Source organism: Neovison vison, chromosome 7 (assembly GCF_020171115.1).
Source record: "Neovison vison isolate M4711 chromosome 7, ASM_NN_V1, whole genome shotgun sequence".
Lineage (NCBI taxonomy): Eukaryota > Metazoa > Chordata > Mammalia > Carnivora > Mustelidae > Neogale > Neogale vison.
This window is the reverse complement of record NC_058097.1, coordinates 108452509-108467305: the sequence shown is the minus strand read 5'-3', so window position 1 is coordinate 108467305 and position 14797 is coordinate 108452509. Positions and strand designations below refer to the sequence as shown.

General features: G+C 60.0%; 1 protein-coding gene across 8 annotated transcripts in view; it reads right to left on the bottom strand.

Annotated features, from left to right (window-relative positions):
* PHLDB1 (pleckstrin homology like domain family B member 1) overlaps positions 1-12100 on the bottom strand; it is a 45092-nt gene extending 32992 nt beyond the window's left edge. The window contains exons 1-4 of one of the 8 annotated variants that reach the window (XM_044257962.1): positions 12026-12100; positions 6795-6875; positions 6007-6130; positions 4896-5066 (exon numbers count right to left, since the gene is read on the bottom strand). In XM_044257962.1, coding sequence (XP_044113897.1) covers positions 4896-5066; positions 6007-6130; positions 6795-6875; positions 12026-12085 — 436 coding nt within the window. In that variant the 5' untranslated portion in view covers positions 12086-12100. The remainder of the gene's footprint in view (positions 1-4895; positions 5067-6006; positions 6131-6794; positions 6876-12025) is intronic. The other 7 variants (XM_044257965.1, XM_044257963.1, XM_044257964.1 and 4 more) reach the window with 7 other exon arrangements.
* Between the last annotated feature and the right edge of the window lie 2697 nt (positions 12101-14797).

Here is a 14797-nt window from a genome sequence, read left to right as displayed (position 1 = left end):
AAACACCCAGAGAGGCGTACCGGCTCCCGCACTCGCGGGCTGACAGGCACGGCTCAGCTGCCACACAAACGGAACGGACCGGCCAAAGGAAGGCTGGGGTGCGGGGAGATGCGAGGAACGGCCCCCGCCCTTCCATCAGAGACCCCTCTGGGCCCCAGCACGGGCTTCTCTGTCCCCATCAGGACCCCTCTACCCCTTCCGGAGGCGGGTCCATGGAGGGGACTTCCGAGCGCGGAGGGAAGGCGAGGTCTGGCCGGCCGAGGGGTGGCCCCGAGCCCAGACCTCCCACTCACATGTGCAGGGCACACATGCCATCGAGTCTCACAGCCCCCCCAGCTCCCCAAGGTGAGCCGGACCCCCCCACACCCGCGGTCGAGTCCCCCCACCGCAGCCCGCAGACGCCCCTCCCAGCCCCCCGCCCCAGCCCCTCGGCGCCCGCTGCCCGGGAGCGGCGGCCGGCCGGGCGGAGCACTCACCGGCGAGCCCGGACCTCCGCAGCGCCGGCCCCCGCTAGCTCGGGCCCTCGGGGCTCCCCGCCCGCCCGGGGCCTGCGAGGGGGCGGGCCGACCTCCCGCGCAGCGGGCCCCGGGCTCGGAGCAGCCAGCCGCCAGGCAGCCAGCAGCCGCCAGGGCCCGGGGAGGGGCGGGCCGGCCACCGGCGGGGGAAGGGAGCCAGGGAGGGAGGGACAAAGGAGAGGAGGAGGGGAAGAGGAAGTGATGGAGGAGAGGAGAGGGGAGCGGGATGGAGAGGGCGGGGCGGGAGGGTGCGGGCGGCCGGCCGCCCGGGGACTCCGAGGCGGTGGGTGCGGGAGCAGAAGTGAGACCGGGAGGCCAGGTGCGGGGGAGGTGACGGAAGGAAAGGTGAGAGGTAAGTGCAGGCCGGAGGGCGAAGCGTCCTCGGGAGGCAGGAGTGAGGAGAAGCCGGGTCTCACTGAGAGCCCTCTGTGGCTGGCCTCCCAAGAGGCCTGGGAAGGGGCCAGCCCCGAACCCGGCTGGCTGGTCACCTGGGGCCAATCACACCCTCTGGCCTCAGATCCCTTTTCTACCCATGAGGAGGTTGTCCTCATTGACAGCAAAGGTTAAGCTCTGACATTCCATGGTTCCTGGGGCTCCAGCTGGGTCACTAGGTTCAGCTCCTGCCCTCCCTGTGCCACTGTGACAAGGTCACTCCTGGGCTGGGAGTTCAGGCCTAGGCTGAACAATCAGAGGAGCTGGGCAGCACTGAGCCTCGCTCCCGTTTCCATCCTAAACACCTCCTCTTCTGCCCCTGCTCCCCACACTCCCAGCAGCTCAGCTCTCACCCCCAGGCTGGACCAAGGTGCTATCCCTTCCCAGCCAGCCTACTCCCCTGGGGCTCCAGAATAGAACCTCACCTCCTCCCAACCCCTACCACCAGTTGTGCTAGTCTGCTAGAAGAGTTCTCCCACCCCAGTGAGGCACCCTCCCACCTGGAAAACACAGTGCCATCTGCCTCTGGACACCTCTGGACAGCTCATTGTCTTCCAGAGACCTACCCTCTGGACACCAGAACCTTAAGGGACACACTGTCTCAGACGTACTCTATATGCTCAGAGCTCCCACGCCTCACACACACCAACACACGGACACCACACCTTGGCTGTGCACACTGACACACACAAACACACCGTCTCTGACACGTGCTTATTCTCACCCCCATAATACCCCTCTTGGTTACACACTCATTCAGGCACAGACATCCTTCCACTCAGTCCCTGGAGAGACTCTGGAATCAAAAGCCAACCTCCTTAGAGAAAAAAAATCATTTCTCCACCCTTGCTAAACACCTACCCACGTTGCCATACTCCATACATGCTCATGCGCACACGTATCTCACTCTCCTGAAGGAAAATGGGAGAACCATGTAGGGTTAAATGCAAAATAGGGGGAGGCTTTAACAAAAAAAAAAAAAAAAATCTGCTCAGGAAGAATGATTCATCGGTCTGGAAACTGTGACAGCCAGCTGGACAGACCCAGACAGACACGGAGGATACCCGCCAGTGAGAAATAGGGCAGGAGGCAGGCACAAAGAAGGGAGCAGCTAGGAGTCTTTGCTTTTTCTCTCCTTCTTTTGATCCTTATCTTTTAGCAGATCACTTTTGGAAGCTTCACTCCCATTTCACAGAAGGAATAACTGAGAACTGGGTAGGAGAGGAAGAGGCTCAGTGTCCTGGATCCCAGAGGGAGTCGGCTGGATTACTCAGGAAGCCCAGCTCCCCGGCCACATTCCAGAGAGCTCCCCAGCTTCTGGCCTTCACACAAACCCCTACCCACCAATGAAGGGCTTAGGGAGTGAAGGAGACGTGGAGACTAGGCTGGCAGAGAATGCTGGGAGTGGACAGGGACCTACTGTCTAGACAGCCTGGGCCCCCGAGCTGTGTGGCTTTCTGGGTCCTCCCCTGATCCGTCCCCTCCCGGAGCTTTCATGTGGTCTGGCGCTGTGGTCCCAGGGTGGGGCAACCTCAGCCCGGTTGAGATTCCTTCTTATTTTCTCGCTCACATTCCCATCTCCAGCTCTTGCTCCGTAAAGAAGAGGGCAGCACGAGGTGTGCCAGAAAACCAGGGTACGGAGGTGGAATCGGGCTTGTCCTCGCTTCCCTCCCATCATGCTGCAGTGTCCATGGCTTTAGTGAGAGCCAAAGGCCAGCTTCTGCTTTCTGCCTGCCCCCCCCCACCCCCGGGCCCAGGCAAGGTCCTGCTGGAAGAGCCTGTCACCGCCATCTCTACTCCTCCTGACATGTGCCTGTCCAAGTTGCCTCTGGCTGGCACAATGCCCAGAATGATGCACCTATGGACGGCCTGGCCCAGCCGGAACGGGCTCCTTGTTCTTTGTAGGGTAGCCCTCTGTTTTCAAAGAGGAGGGTCCTCCTATGCGCCTGGGTTGGGGAACGAGACAGGGAATCCGATCCTGTTGTACATATGCCCACAGACAGGCACGGGGCCAGCAAGTTCTCAGATCCACCTGGAACTACGTACATGGACACTCTGGTACCCTCCGTCCCGAGTTCACCCCCGTCCCCCACTGATCCATAAACACAAGGAGAGGCACAAACAGCGATACACAAGCCCTGAATCACAAACACATCCGGAGATATATAAACACACTCCAGTTACACAGACACACAGAGATAGCACACGCACACACCCCCCACCACCCAGTTTCCAGGGAAACGCACTCCCAAGAATGTCCGGAGTGGGGCCAGGCAGGGTTGGGCTTGGTGCCTTGCTCCAGAGATGAGACAAGGAAAGCCTCAGCTCCCGGGAGCCCAGGGGAGGGGGAGTGCTAGGGAGAAGAACACCCGTTCCTTTGTGCCTCTGCCTACCCCTCCTAGGGCTGCCAAGCTCCTGAGACAGGCAAGCCCAGACAAGGAGGCTGTGGGAGTGGGAGGGAGCAAAAGGGAAGGGGGTTTAGGGTCAGAAGAAAGTGGGAGGGTACATACTTGGCAGGGTGGAACCTTGGCTGGGGAAGAGTTAGGGGTCACCAGGGCCACAGGAAATGCCTAAGAATTCCATCTTGACCCAGGCGCTCCCTCTTCTCAGGGAGCTAGAGGATGCTCTGGGCAGACTGCCCAAGAGGGCCCTTTAGAGCATCCGTTCCTGCACCCTGCTCACAACACACATGTGCGTGCCCACGAATGCCAGGGATCTGGGGCTGGGGGAGTGAGCTCCCGGTTCTCTCTCCAGCCTCCTTTGAACTCTGCCCCTCCCTCTCCCTGCTGCCGGACCAGCTCAATTCCACACACCCAGTCTCCGGGAAGATGTTCTCTGGGAGGCTGAAAGGGACTATCAGGAACCAGATGGCATCACAGCCAAAGCTCCAATTTGGGGGGGTCCCTCCCCTCAGCTGGAGGTGGAGAACTCGAGGCCCTAGAAGAGGCAAGGGCCTGCCACTGCTGCTGGTGGACCTGGGTCCCTGAAGCCACGTGGCCCCCTCACACTCCCAAGGGCAGGAAGAAAGGAGTAGGGCAAGTTTGGGTCTCCTGGGTGAGCTGTGAAGGGAGCGGCGTCTAAAGAGAGCTTAAGGGCTATGAACAGAAGGACAGAGGGAAACAAAGGAATGAGGGGGATTTCCACTGCCGAGGAGATTTCAGCCAGTAAGACAAGGGCAGGACATTAGTCCTCCGGCACAGAGTCAGGCTTGGCCCACAGCTCCCATCCTCACGTCAACCCCACCTCTGCCCCCCACCCAGGCCTGCTTTTCTCACTCCTTTAATGTGACAATTCGTTGTATAAATGGATGCCCAGGGCAGACACACCCGGTCTGTCAAAGCACCACCTGGGCTGACCCCTGAACTGCCCAGTCACAAGAACAAGGGGCCCAGTTTTCAGATCCACCTGACACAACAGAGTGGTCTGTGGCTTTGGGGGACAGGGTGCTAACCGTATTCATGACCCCAGAGCTACTGTGGACGCTGTTTTAACAGAGCAGCCATGTCCTCGGATCTCACCTTTGCTCCATCCCCATCCGGAGGGAGCGGCCTCCTTCCCCACCTCCCCGCCTCTTTTCAGAGTGACCCCCTCTTGGCATCATGAAACAACCCCATGGTTGTCCTGTCGTTCCAACTGCCCTCCCTTAACCATCTCACTAATGACCTGACCGAGCACCACTCCGCCTGCCCTTTGAATGAGGTCACCAGGACGTCTCCCCTCCCCGCCAAGAAGTGACCGGAGAAGAAAAGCAGGCTGAAGACAAATCGGGATCCTAGAGGAGTTGGGGGTGTTCTTGAGGCACATGGAGAGGCCCCTGAGCCTCCCACTGGCTCTGTGTTACCATGGCAACCGCCACAGCAGGCTCGCACCCCGCCCCCAACGCCCCTAGCCCAGGCTTTTCAACAGAGACCATTGCCTCCGCCTCCCACTGGGGGCAGCACACCTTACCCTGAGTGAGCCGGGTGGGCTGCCGGACAGGGAGCCCATCGATACTGCAGATGTTGCCACAAGGGTGGAGGGTGAGGGTGCCCCGCACGTTCTCGATGTAGCAGTGCTCTGGGGCCAGCCCGGGACCCTGCAGGGAGATGTCCCTGGCCGCGGAGCCAATCACCGTCTTCCCTGAAGACAGAGGGCAAACTGAGTCCCAGGCTGGGCCAGGAGGGCGGCCAAGGAGACAGAAGCCCACCTCCTCCTGCACAAAGGATTGCTGCCTGCCATCGGCCACCCTTTTGGGGCCCCTTTGGTGGTGTCCCCCTTTGGTGGAGAAGGTCAGTGGGAGAGGCTCTGGGCAGGCAGAGAAAACTGGCTCACAGATGGGGGGACCCAGAGGACACAGAGCAGCCAGGCTCTACCGACAGAAAAGGGGAACTTCTTTCCTGCAGACCTTCTGTTAGTCCCTCCACCTCCTCGTCCCCAAGTCCTCTTCCTCCTTCATCCTGCTCTCCTGCTCCCCATCTCTTCCCCCCCACTTCTGCACCTGCACCCCTTGCTCTCCCTGGCTCCCCTCCATGCTAAGGCTCTCCCCCTGGCAGAGCCCCTGGGACCGGTATTTGGAGAATGTGGGGAATGTAGAATCACCCAGGCAACAAGTGCAGCCAGGGGAGAAGCGAGGAGGCCAAGGAGGCCAGGCAGAAGCCAGCGGGGGAAGGGGGCCGTGCCAGGGCCTTATCTCAGGAGGTCATTCCCCCCACCTCCCAGCCCTCCATGCTCCACAGTTAGCTGCTCCCACGCCAGGCATAGGCCTGGGATGGGGCCCCTTCCTTCTTGGCCACACTGGTTGCTAAGAGCAATGGGCTCTCCTGTTTCAGTGCTCTCCTCCTTGTTTCTAAACTAATCTTTAATCCCAGTCATGGAGCCAGATGATCTACCAAAGGGGGCCAGGCAGTCCAGGGAGGCCAGGACAAGGAGGGGCGAGCTGGTGGCACGGCCTCGCATCTGGGGGAGGCAATCAAGGCTGACAAAGGGCAGAAGGGCCCCTGCGCGTGCCTGGGATCCAGGGCAGGAATGTCTTTAAGGACCAAGGGGTGGTGGGGTGGAGGGGCTGCCCCCCAAGACTTACCTTCCTCCAGAGGCAGAAGGGTGATGGCCGTGCTGAGCCGCCCACTGCCCAGGCTCACCAGATGTGGTTTGTCCGTCTGCACTTTCAGCCCCTTGCCTGTCTCAATCAAGTCCAAGGGCCCCTTCTGCAGGGGGTGGGGGTGAGGGATGAGCAGCATGAGACCCTTCAGGCCAGAACCCGAGCCCCCGAACCCCGTCACGCCGGCACTCCCTCCCGCACCTGCCCTCTCCAAAGGGCTCTGAGGGTGTCGAAAGGCTCAGCCCCAAATCGTGCACGGAGCATTATTACACTAAATTGAAATGAGATCTGAATCTAGGCCATTAACTCGTCCCACTGGATTTCTCAAGCGTTGGCTTAACTGCCCCCTTTGTCTATTAAGGCACAAAAAAGGAGAAAGTGAGAGGAGCAGGTGGGTGCTGGAGAGGAGCAGGGGCTGCTGCAGAGGAGGGCCAATGCAGACTTGTCCCTGTAGACTTGTCCGTGGCCATCCCCTTGGCCACTGCTTGCCTCCGGGAAACTGAATCACAGCGGAGGACAGAGCCTGGGATCCAGGAGAGAGACACAGCCCAGGGTCAGTCTGTAAACCGGCTCCTGACTTCCAAAGGGTATATTCTGGGTGAACCAATTAACCTGATTCAGATAAAGCCTCAGCTGTTAATAGGCTTGGGACCTGGGAAGGGTGGAAAGGAGCTGCTGCTCTCATCCCTGGGCTGCGGCCACGGCTGGGGAGAGGAGCCAAACCCACCCTCTCCAACAGCCCTCTTGCCCCTTGGCCTTGACCTGCTCACCTTTACCATTGCTTGGGTCTTGCATCCAGGGCCTCCCTGGTTCCTGTTAAGAGCATCCATGGTCCTGGGGCTCCACGGCTCCTGGGGACACAGCAGAAGGCAGGTGTTGGCAGGGAGGCCAGGTGGGGTGGGGGGAGAGAAAGGAATAGGGTCTGTGGCCATGCTCCCAGGGGCGGGGGGTGGTACCAGTCACCCTCATTCCCCGCAGGCTCATGCAGAAGAAAAAGTGGAGGGAGCTCAGAGGCAGACACCCAGCACACCAGTCCTCACCCTTGCCACCATAAGCCAAGACCCCTAGAGGCCCTGCCTGTATGTCTATGCTTTCTTGCCTCAGAAATCCAGGAGCTAGGCTTCCGCGGCAGAGGACGCTCAGACATCTGGAGCCAGAGGTAAGGTGGGAAGGGAATCCGGGGTCCAAGAACTCCCCTGGGGACACCGGTAGCCAGAGATACCCCCCCCAGGTGGGTGATGGAGCTGAGGCACTCCCTCCCCCATACCCTCTCCTGCCTTTCCCTTTGTCTCTTTTCCCCCAGGGGTCCCCACCGGGTGTCTGCTTAAAGGAGACACCACAGGAAGAACTCAGCCATTCCTGCCTTCTGTATGTCTCAACTCCTACACCTTCTCTTCCCCAAAAAGCAGTCTCGCCCCCAGACAATCAGCGAAAAACCCCTCAGTGGTGACTAATAACAGGAGTACAGTTTTCTAGGTTCTTCATCTGATCTGGTGTGGTAGGAAGCTTAGGTCTTTAGAACCAAGGGTAAAGTAGATTCGAGAGCCAGAACTGAAGCTCCTTCCACGCATCCCTTTCTCCCTCCCTCACGGTTTTGGTACCCCTGGGTACGAATGTGGGCCTGCCTGCCCGTCCCTTGATCATCTTGTTAAGGTGACAAGTTTCCCATTCGCTATGGACATGGGGCCGGGACGACTGAGAGAGAGTGACTCCAGGTGGGAGGGAGACCCAGGAAGGCAGGGTTTCCCTCCACTTCCTTTTTTTTTTAAGATTTTATTTATTTATTTGACAGAGAGAGAATACAAGTAGGCAGAGAGACAGGCAGAGAGAGAGGAAGGGAAGCAGGCTCCCTGCTAAGCAGAGAGCCAGATGCGGGACTCAATCCCAGGACCCTGAGATCATGACCTGAGCCGAAGGCAGTGGCTTAACCCACTGAGCCACCCAGGCGCCCTTCCCTCCACTTTCTCTTCCAACCCTCCATCATGGCCTGGTGACTTAGGAAGTGGGGGCAGGAGCCAGCATTCCAAGGAGTGCCTGACCCCTGGCCGTGGGGCCCAAGGGCCTCAGCCTTAGAGAGTTACTAATTTTACCCTCCCAACTTCCACCCTTCCGGACCTGGACGACATCATGTCCGTCACTGTGTCCACCCAAGCTGGCGGAAGAAAAACCGGAATTCGGCCTGGGGCCCACCCCAGCTCCGCCTGGGAAGAGGGAAGGCAAAGGCAGTTAACCTACACCAAGTTCCAAGCTGGCCTGGCACCTCCCCAAGAGATGTGGCTGTGGGGAAGAATTTCCAGGGTTAAAGCCTGCCTGCTGTCCTGTTTCCTTGCACTCAGGGAAAGCCCTCAGCATTCTCCGAGGAAAGGGAGGTGAGAGAGTGGGTTGGGAATGGAGAATTTACATAAAAGAGGAGTAAGAAAAGAAAACAAACAAAAAATAATGGGGGAAGAAACAGCATCACCATTTAGTGGAAAGAGATTTAGGCTGGGATGCAATAGCCTTAAATTCTCACCCTGACTTTATTATTTATTAGCTGCGGGATCTTGGACAAGTTACTTAAATTCTCTGAGTGTCAAGTCATTCTTTATAAAAGTGGAATAGTGACTTTTTCACAAAAGATTGTCTGGATTAGTGCTTGCCTGTGGCTAAGGAGAGTGACTATAAATGGGCACAAGATTTCTTTTTGGGGTGAGGGGAGTGTTCTCAAACAAAACTGTAAATATACTCTAAAAAAATCACTGAATGTGCACTTTAATTAAGTGAATTTTATGATATATATGTTATAACTCAATAAAACTGTTTTTTAATTTTTTTAAAGATTTCATTTGTTTATTTGACAGACAGAGATTACAAGTAGGCAGAAAGGCAGGCAGAGAGAGAGAGAAACCAGTTCCCCGCTGAGCAGAGAGCCCCATGCAGGACTCAATCCCAGGACCCTGAGATCATGACCTGAGCCAAAGGCAGAGGCTTAACCCACGGAGCCACCCAGGCGCCCTATTTTTTTTAAAGATTTTATTTACTTGAGAGAGAGAGAGCAAGTGAAAGCACAAGTGGGGTGTGGGGGAGGGAAAGGGAGAAGCAGACTCCCCACCAAGCCGGTAGCCCAAGGCAGGGCTTGATCCCAGAAGGGGAGGATCACAACCCCAGCAGAAGGCAGACACCTAACTAACCGAGCCACCCAGGTGCCCCAATAAAACTGTTTCTTTTCTTTTCTTTAAGATTGGAGAGTCAGCTCTTATATTAAATGACACTGTGTGAAGCACAAAGCTCCGTAAACATGCCGGTTATGAGTATGGGTTTCAAGATCTAGAACAAGTCCCTTCACCCTTTTCTATCAAGTTCGTCACCATTACCCTGTTCATTTATTTACGCCGAAGAATTTCAAGCGGAGATAAAGATTGTAAAAAAATAAGGTTGATGGAGAACAAGACTGATGCGAGGAGAGGAGGAAATAATAATGTGAAGGAGAAGGGGAGACCAGGAGGGAGGTGTGGGGAGAGACGGAGAAGATCTGGGAAGATGTAGAAATCAGCATGTTGGAGGCCGTGGCCCCAGCTCAGAAACCTAACCCAGGTGAAGCGCAAAGCTACACCAGACCGACGCGTCCCTGTCGCACCCGGGCGGCGCTTTGACAAAGGGGCTGTCCCGCGGCCACCTGGGGGCGCGCTCTCCTCGGACCCCACCCCGGGCCGGGAGGGCGAAGCGGCGCTGCGCCCGGGCGCCCTCAGCTGCCAACCGGCTTCCGTGGACAGGGCTACCCACCACCCCCGGCAGTAATTACCCACTCGGAGCGCCCCGCCCGGCCCCGCTGCCAAAAAAAGGCCCCTGCGGCGCACAGCCGGCTCCCGGGAAGGAGGGACGCAAGGGAGGCGCCGCGGTCAGCCCCGGCTCTCCGGAGCCCTCCCGCACCTCCTGGGGACAGGGCGGCGGAGGCCTGGGAGCCGGGAGCCGCCGTGCAACAGGGGGGGACCCCGTGGCGGGCGAGGCCGGGGCTCCCGCGGGTGACCCCGCTAAGGCCCGGGCCCTCCGGCCTCCTCGCCGGGCGGGGACGCGTGGGCACCGAGGCCACGCGGGATCAGCCCGTCCCCAGACCTCTCCGCCTAGTAGGTGTCCAGAGTCACCGCTTGAGGTCTTGGCACCCTAACTAGGGTGAAGGTAGGCCCGAGCAAGGGCCGAAAAGTTCTGTAACCAACAGGCGCTGGAGGAAGTCCAGGCTCCAAATCGGGCCCCTGGCCAGAGGTCCCAGGCGAGTCCCCGAGCGGTGCCCTGCTCCTCCGCACCCCGGAGTCCCGCGCGGCCGCTCCAGCCCTCACCTGTGGCCGGTGGGGCCAGCCGGACCCTCGCCCCAGGCGTCGCATGGCCGTGGCCGGAGGCCTGCGTGGCAGAGCTGGGACCCTCTCCGCCCGCCGCCGCCTTCGCTTTCCCGACGCACATCCGCCCTCAAGGAAGGGCGGCTGGCAGGGAAGGAGTCGGGACAGGAAGGAAACTGAGGCTGGGAGCCCCGAGGGCGGGGGCCGGGGAAGGGCGTGGAAGGGGGGATATGAGGGCTCAGCGGCGGGACCAGGTGGGTAAGGGGAGACGCAGGGATGAAGGGGCGGGATGGAAGACGGAGACTGAGGGATAGAGAGAAAATGAGAGCTGGAGAGATTGTCAGAAGGGGAAGAAAGTGGGGAAACTCTCCGCGGGACTCCGAGCTGGGTGGAGACGGAGGGACAGCGAGGCGGAGGGCCTGGGGGACAGAGAAGGGGATGGAGAGACTGAGAACACGGAGGTCGTCGAGTAAAGGGGACGACGGCCAGGGGCAGCCCTAGAAGGTACAGAGGGCAGTGGAGGGGGAAACGGAGGGACGGGGAGCCAGGGGAAGGGAGGAGCAGGGGGCTGAGGGCAGCCGCGGCCCTGAAGTTGGGGCGGGACCGCAGGTGGGCGGCAGAGGCTCCAGGGGGCAGAGCCAGGGAGAGGCGGGAGTGTAGAGTGGGGCTCCGGCTCTCCTGGGGGAGAGAAGGGGGTGCTGGCGAGCGCCCCTCTCCGAGGTTGCGGGCGGGGTGGGACTGCCGCCGGGGCGCGGCTCCTCGCTGGCCCGGAGCCTGTGCTGCCCAGGGCCGCCAGGTGGGACAAGGCCGCAGTGTTGGGTCGCCCCGCCCGCCGCGCACGCGGGACAAGCGGCCTTTCTTTGGCCGGGCGGGGAGAAGGAGCCGCTTGTTTACGCGGCCGGGGAAGGGGGCGGCCGCTCAGACACAGCCCGCTCCCCGCGGGGCAGCTGCGGGAAGGGGGGTCCGAGGGTGCACGGGAGGTGCGAGTGTGAGCGGCAGGGTGTGCGGACGGGAACTGCGTGAGCGCGGCGGGCCTCGGGTGTGAGCGCCGGCTTCGGGGTGCCGGGAGCGCAGCGCGTGCGGACTGCGGGCGGAGGTGCCGGCGTGCGGGAGGCTGCCCCACGCGCGACTGCGGCCGAGATCAGGGCTGCGCGCGCGTGGGTGACATGGGGTGGGGCGCGGTGCATGTCCGCTGCGTGGGATGCCTGACGTGGTGGGGAGCTTGTATTTGTGTGCGAGCGGTCGGATGAGTCAGCCCGGGAGACTCCGGGACGGTTGAGCTAACGGGACCAGAATGCAGCCCCGCCCCGGCTCCCTGGGTACCCCGCCGGGCCGCGCGGTCACCCGCCGGTCCAGGCCCCCGCTCATCCCAGCACCGGCGGAAGCGTCGGCGGGCGCCTCGGCAACCCCGCGCCGGGCAGCCCCTCCCCGGCCCCGCCACCCCCAGCCCCTAGTCCCCCGCCGCCGGCCCGCCGGCACTTCCCCATCCCAGAGGAACCCGGATGGCTGGCTCAACCCCCGCCTCGGGGAACTCCGTTAGGGATACGAATCCGGACCCTACGGGCGTGGCAAGAGCCTGGGGCTTCCCTCTCCTAAGCGTGCCCCGTCCGGCCTCCCGGACCCCTGAAGATACGGGGCCTCGGAGGAGAGCTGGGGAGACCCGGGACGTGCCTCCCGTCTCCTAAACACACCCAGGATTTGTCTCCCGGATTCCCACCGCCTCCGGGCTGGACTCCACACACATTCCTCATCCATAGAAGCGGCCTGGCCGGTGCAGGAGGGGAGCTGGCCTACGAGGGCTCCCTCTCCCGGTGCAAGGCTCTCTGCCTGCGGTCGGCCGGAGAGTGGGAGGAGTGCGGCGCGGGCGGACGAGACTCCGCGAGTGTCCGCCGGGCCAGCCATCTGGGTGCCTGCAGGAGAGACTGGCTGGGGCAAGGACCAGCGTCCCTCCCGGGGAGGAGCGCGAGGGCCCCCTCTGGCGGCTGCGCGGACAGAGGCTCCGGAGGGCAAAAGCAAGCAGCTGGCAGAAAAGCCGCGGAGCCGGCTCCCCACAAAGCCCCTTTCTATCGCCCCCCACCCCACTGCACTCACCTGGGGCGCCCCCTCCTCCCACACGGTTTCTTCTGGGCCCCCCAGCCCAGAGCTGATCTGAGGGCTCCCGCCAGGCCCTGGGACTTCCCCTTATCCAGTCCCAGCAGCGCAGCCAGCGAGACCCACGGGCCTAGTGGGAGAGAGCGTCCTTACCTCGCGCGGGGAGAGGGGGACACGGGTTCCCTCGCCTTGCTCGGCCGCCGCGGCCTCAGGCTCTGGAGGACACTGTTGCTTTTCCCTGGGAGCCCGCTGAGTGGGAGGAGAGCGAGAAGGTCCCGCCCCCCAGTCCCCGCCCCCGTCCCCCGTCCTGTCCTGCCAGGCCAGCCAAAGACGCCCTTGTGGAACTGGAGCCCGAGGTCCCCCCACCCACCCTTTCCCATAGCAGCACCTCCCCCCAAGGCCCCCCCACCCCCCGCCTGCACAGCGCCCGCTTTGTTCCTCTCTGCAGCTGGGCTCTCCACTACCATCAACACACGCACACCCCTCCTCCCTCCTGCCCTCCCCTTCCGACTCCCCTAGACCACCCTCCACCCCTAGGCCTTAAGGCTCTTCTGAAAGGGTGTTTTTGACAATTTCTCACTCTCTCCCCCTGCACGCCCCCTTTTTTAAAACCTTAGGTGCCTGAGTCCTCCGTAGCTCCCAGTGAACCTCATGGTCGTATAGCCCTCCAGCATGGTCTCAGTATCTCCAGAAAATATCTGCTGAAGGTACCCAGGTACACCCTCTCGTGCTCACCTCCAAGCCCTGCCATGAAGAGCTGTAAATGGGGTTGATAACCCTCCACATCCGGCTTCACAGACTTTTCTGAGAGGTGGAAGACATGTTAAAGTGCCATGCAAAGTGTAAAGCACAGAAGCCTGAACTGAATCAGCATCTCGCCCCCAACCATGTAGGTCCATCTTACCACCACCTGCTGACTTACAACTGGGGCGAGGCAAGCTATAGGCAGACAACTGGGCTCACCATCCTAGAGCAATCTGGGTCTCTGTAGGAGTGGGGGTTAATATGGAAGAAGAGGAGGGACTCAGGCACCTGGGTGGCTCAGTCATTAATTGTCTGCCTTTGGTTCAGGTCATGATCTCAGGGTCCTGGGATGGGGAAACCTGCTTCTCCCTCTCCCACTGCCTCTGCTTGTGTTCCCTCTCTTGCTGTGTCTCTGTCAAATAAATAAATAAAATCTTTAAAAATAAAGAAAGAGAGAGAGAAGAAAGAAGGAAAGAAAGAGAGAGAGAGAGGAGGGACCAGAAACCTAAGAGGAATCTAGAAACTGAGCCCGATTGAGGTCATTCTTCATCTCAGCCCCCACCCCGAAATCCAGCTTGGACAGTGGATCCTTACCTTGCAAAGCCAGCTCTTGCCCCAGGAGACTGACTGAGGAGACCCTAGGGAGCTGACCTCAGCTAGGCTAGACCTCTTCAACCTGCCCTCAAGGGAAGCATGAGACTCCTTCTCACTGAATGAGGGAGAAGAAAACCCCCACGGCTTCTAGCTGGGAAGATAGCAGAAAATCATTTGCCCTCTTTGGGATGAACATATCTTGCTCTGATTCAGTGGCTTCAGTTTGTGCCCTCTTTCCCTAACCCTGGGACAGCAGGAGGCTGAACTGCAGCGGTCTTTGGTCACTCATTGACAGGGCCAGCATTAGCAGGGGGGCCCCCCACTGCTGGAGGCTGGGACTGACTGGAGCCAGGCAGTGGACAGGAGGGGGGAGGGGAAAGACACTTTGCACTTACCAGCTGTGGCTAACAGAGGTCAAACAAGCAAGGTTCCAGCAGGCATCGTGGGTACCAGGAAGCCTCAGAATTTGGGGGATGGGGAGGAAGTCTCTTATTCTTCCTCTCTTCATACTGTTTGAAGCTCATGAAAAGTGTTTTGACTCTGGCCACCTTTCATGAGATAGATCACAACAGTAAGTTTCAGACTATTCTGGTAAAAGAAAAAGAAACAAAACCCAAACTATTGTATCCTCGATGCCAAGACCCAGCATCTGAGGGAAGGGGCTCTGATTGGGGTACCTCAGAGTCTTTTCACGTAACTGTTTCACAACTCCCCAATCTTCTTTACCATCCCGGTCGGGAGGAATTTCAGGGAAGGATGGAGCCTGCCACAAGGCAGCTGATCTGAGGAAGGGGGTAAAACAGCACCCACCTTCTCTGTCCTCCCACTCAGGGACCAGCTAACCCCAGCGCTCTGTGCAATGTGTCCTCCTGCTGGGTTGAGGCCCTATGTTCCCACAGTTAGAGCACTCAGGGGACCGGGACCTACAGCCCCACCCTCCACCCCCACCCGCTGCACATCTGGAGCCCATCAAAAAACTCAGTGCTCTCTCGCAATTACGCAAGAGGTCGAGCAGCTGGGAGCTCAGGAAAGGG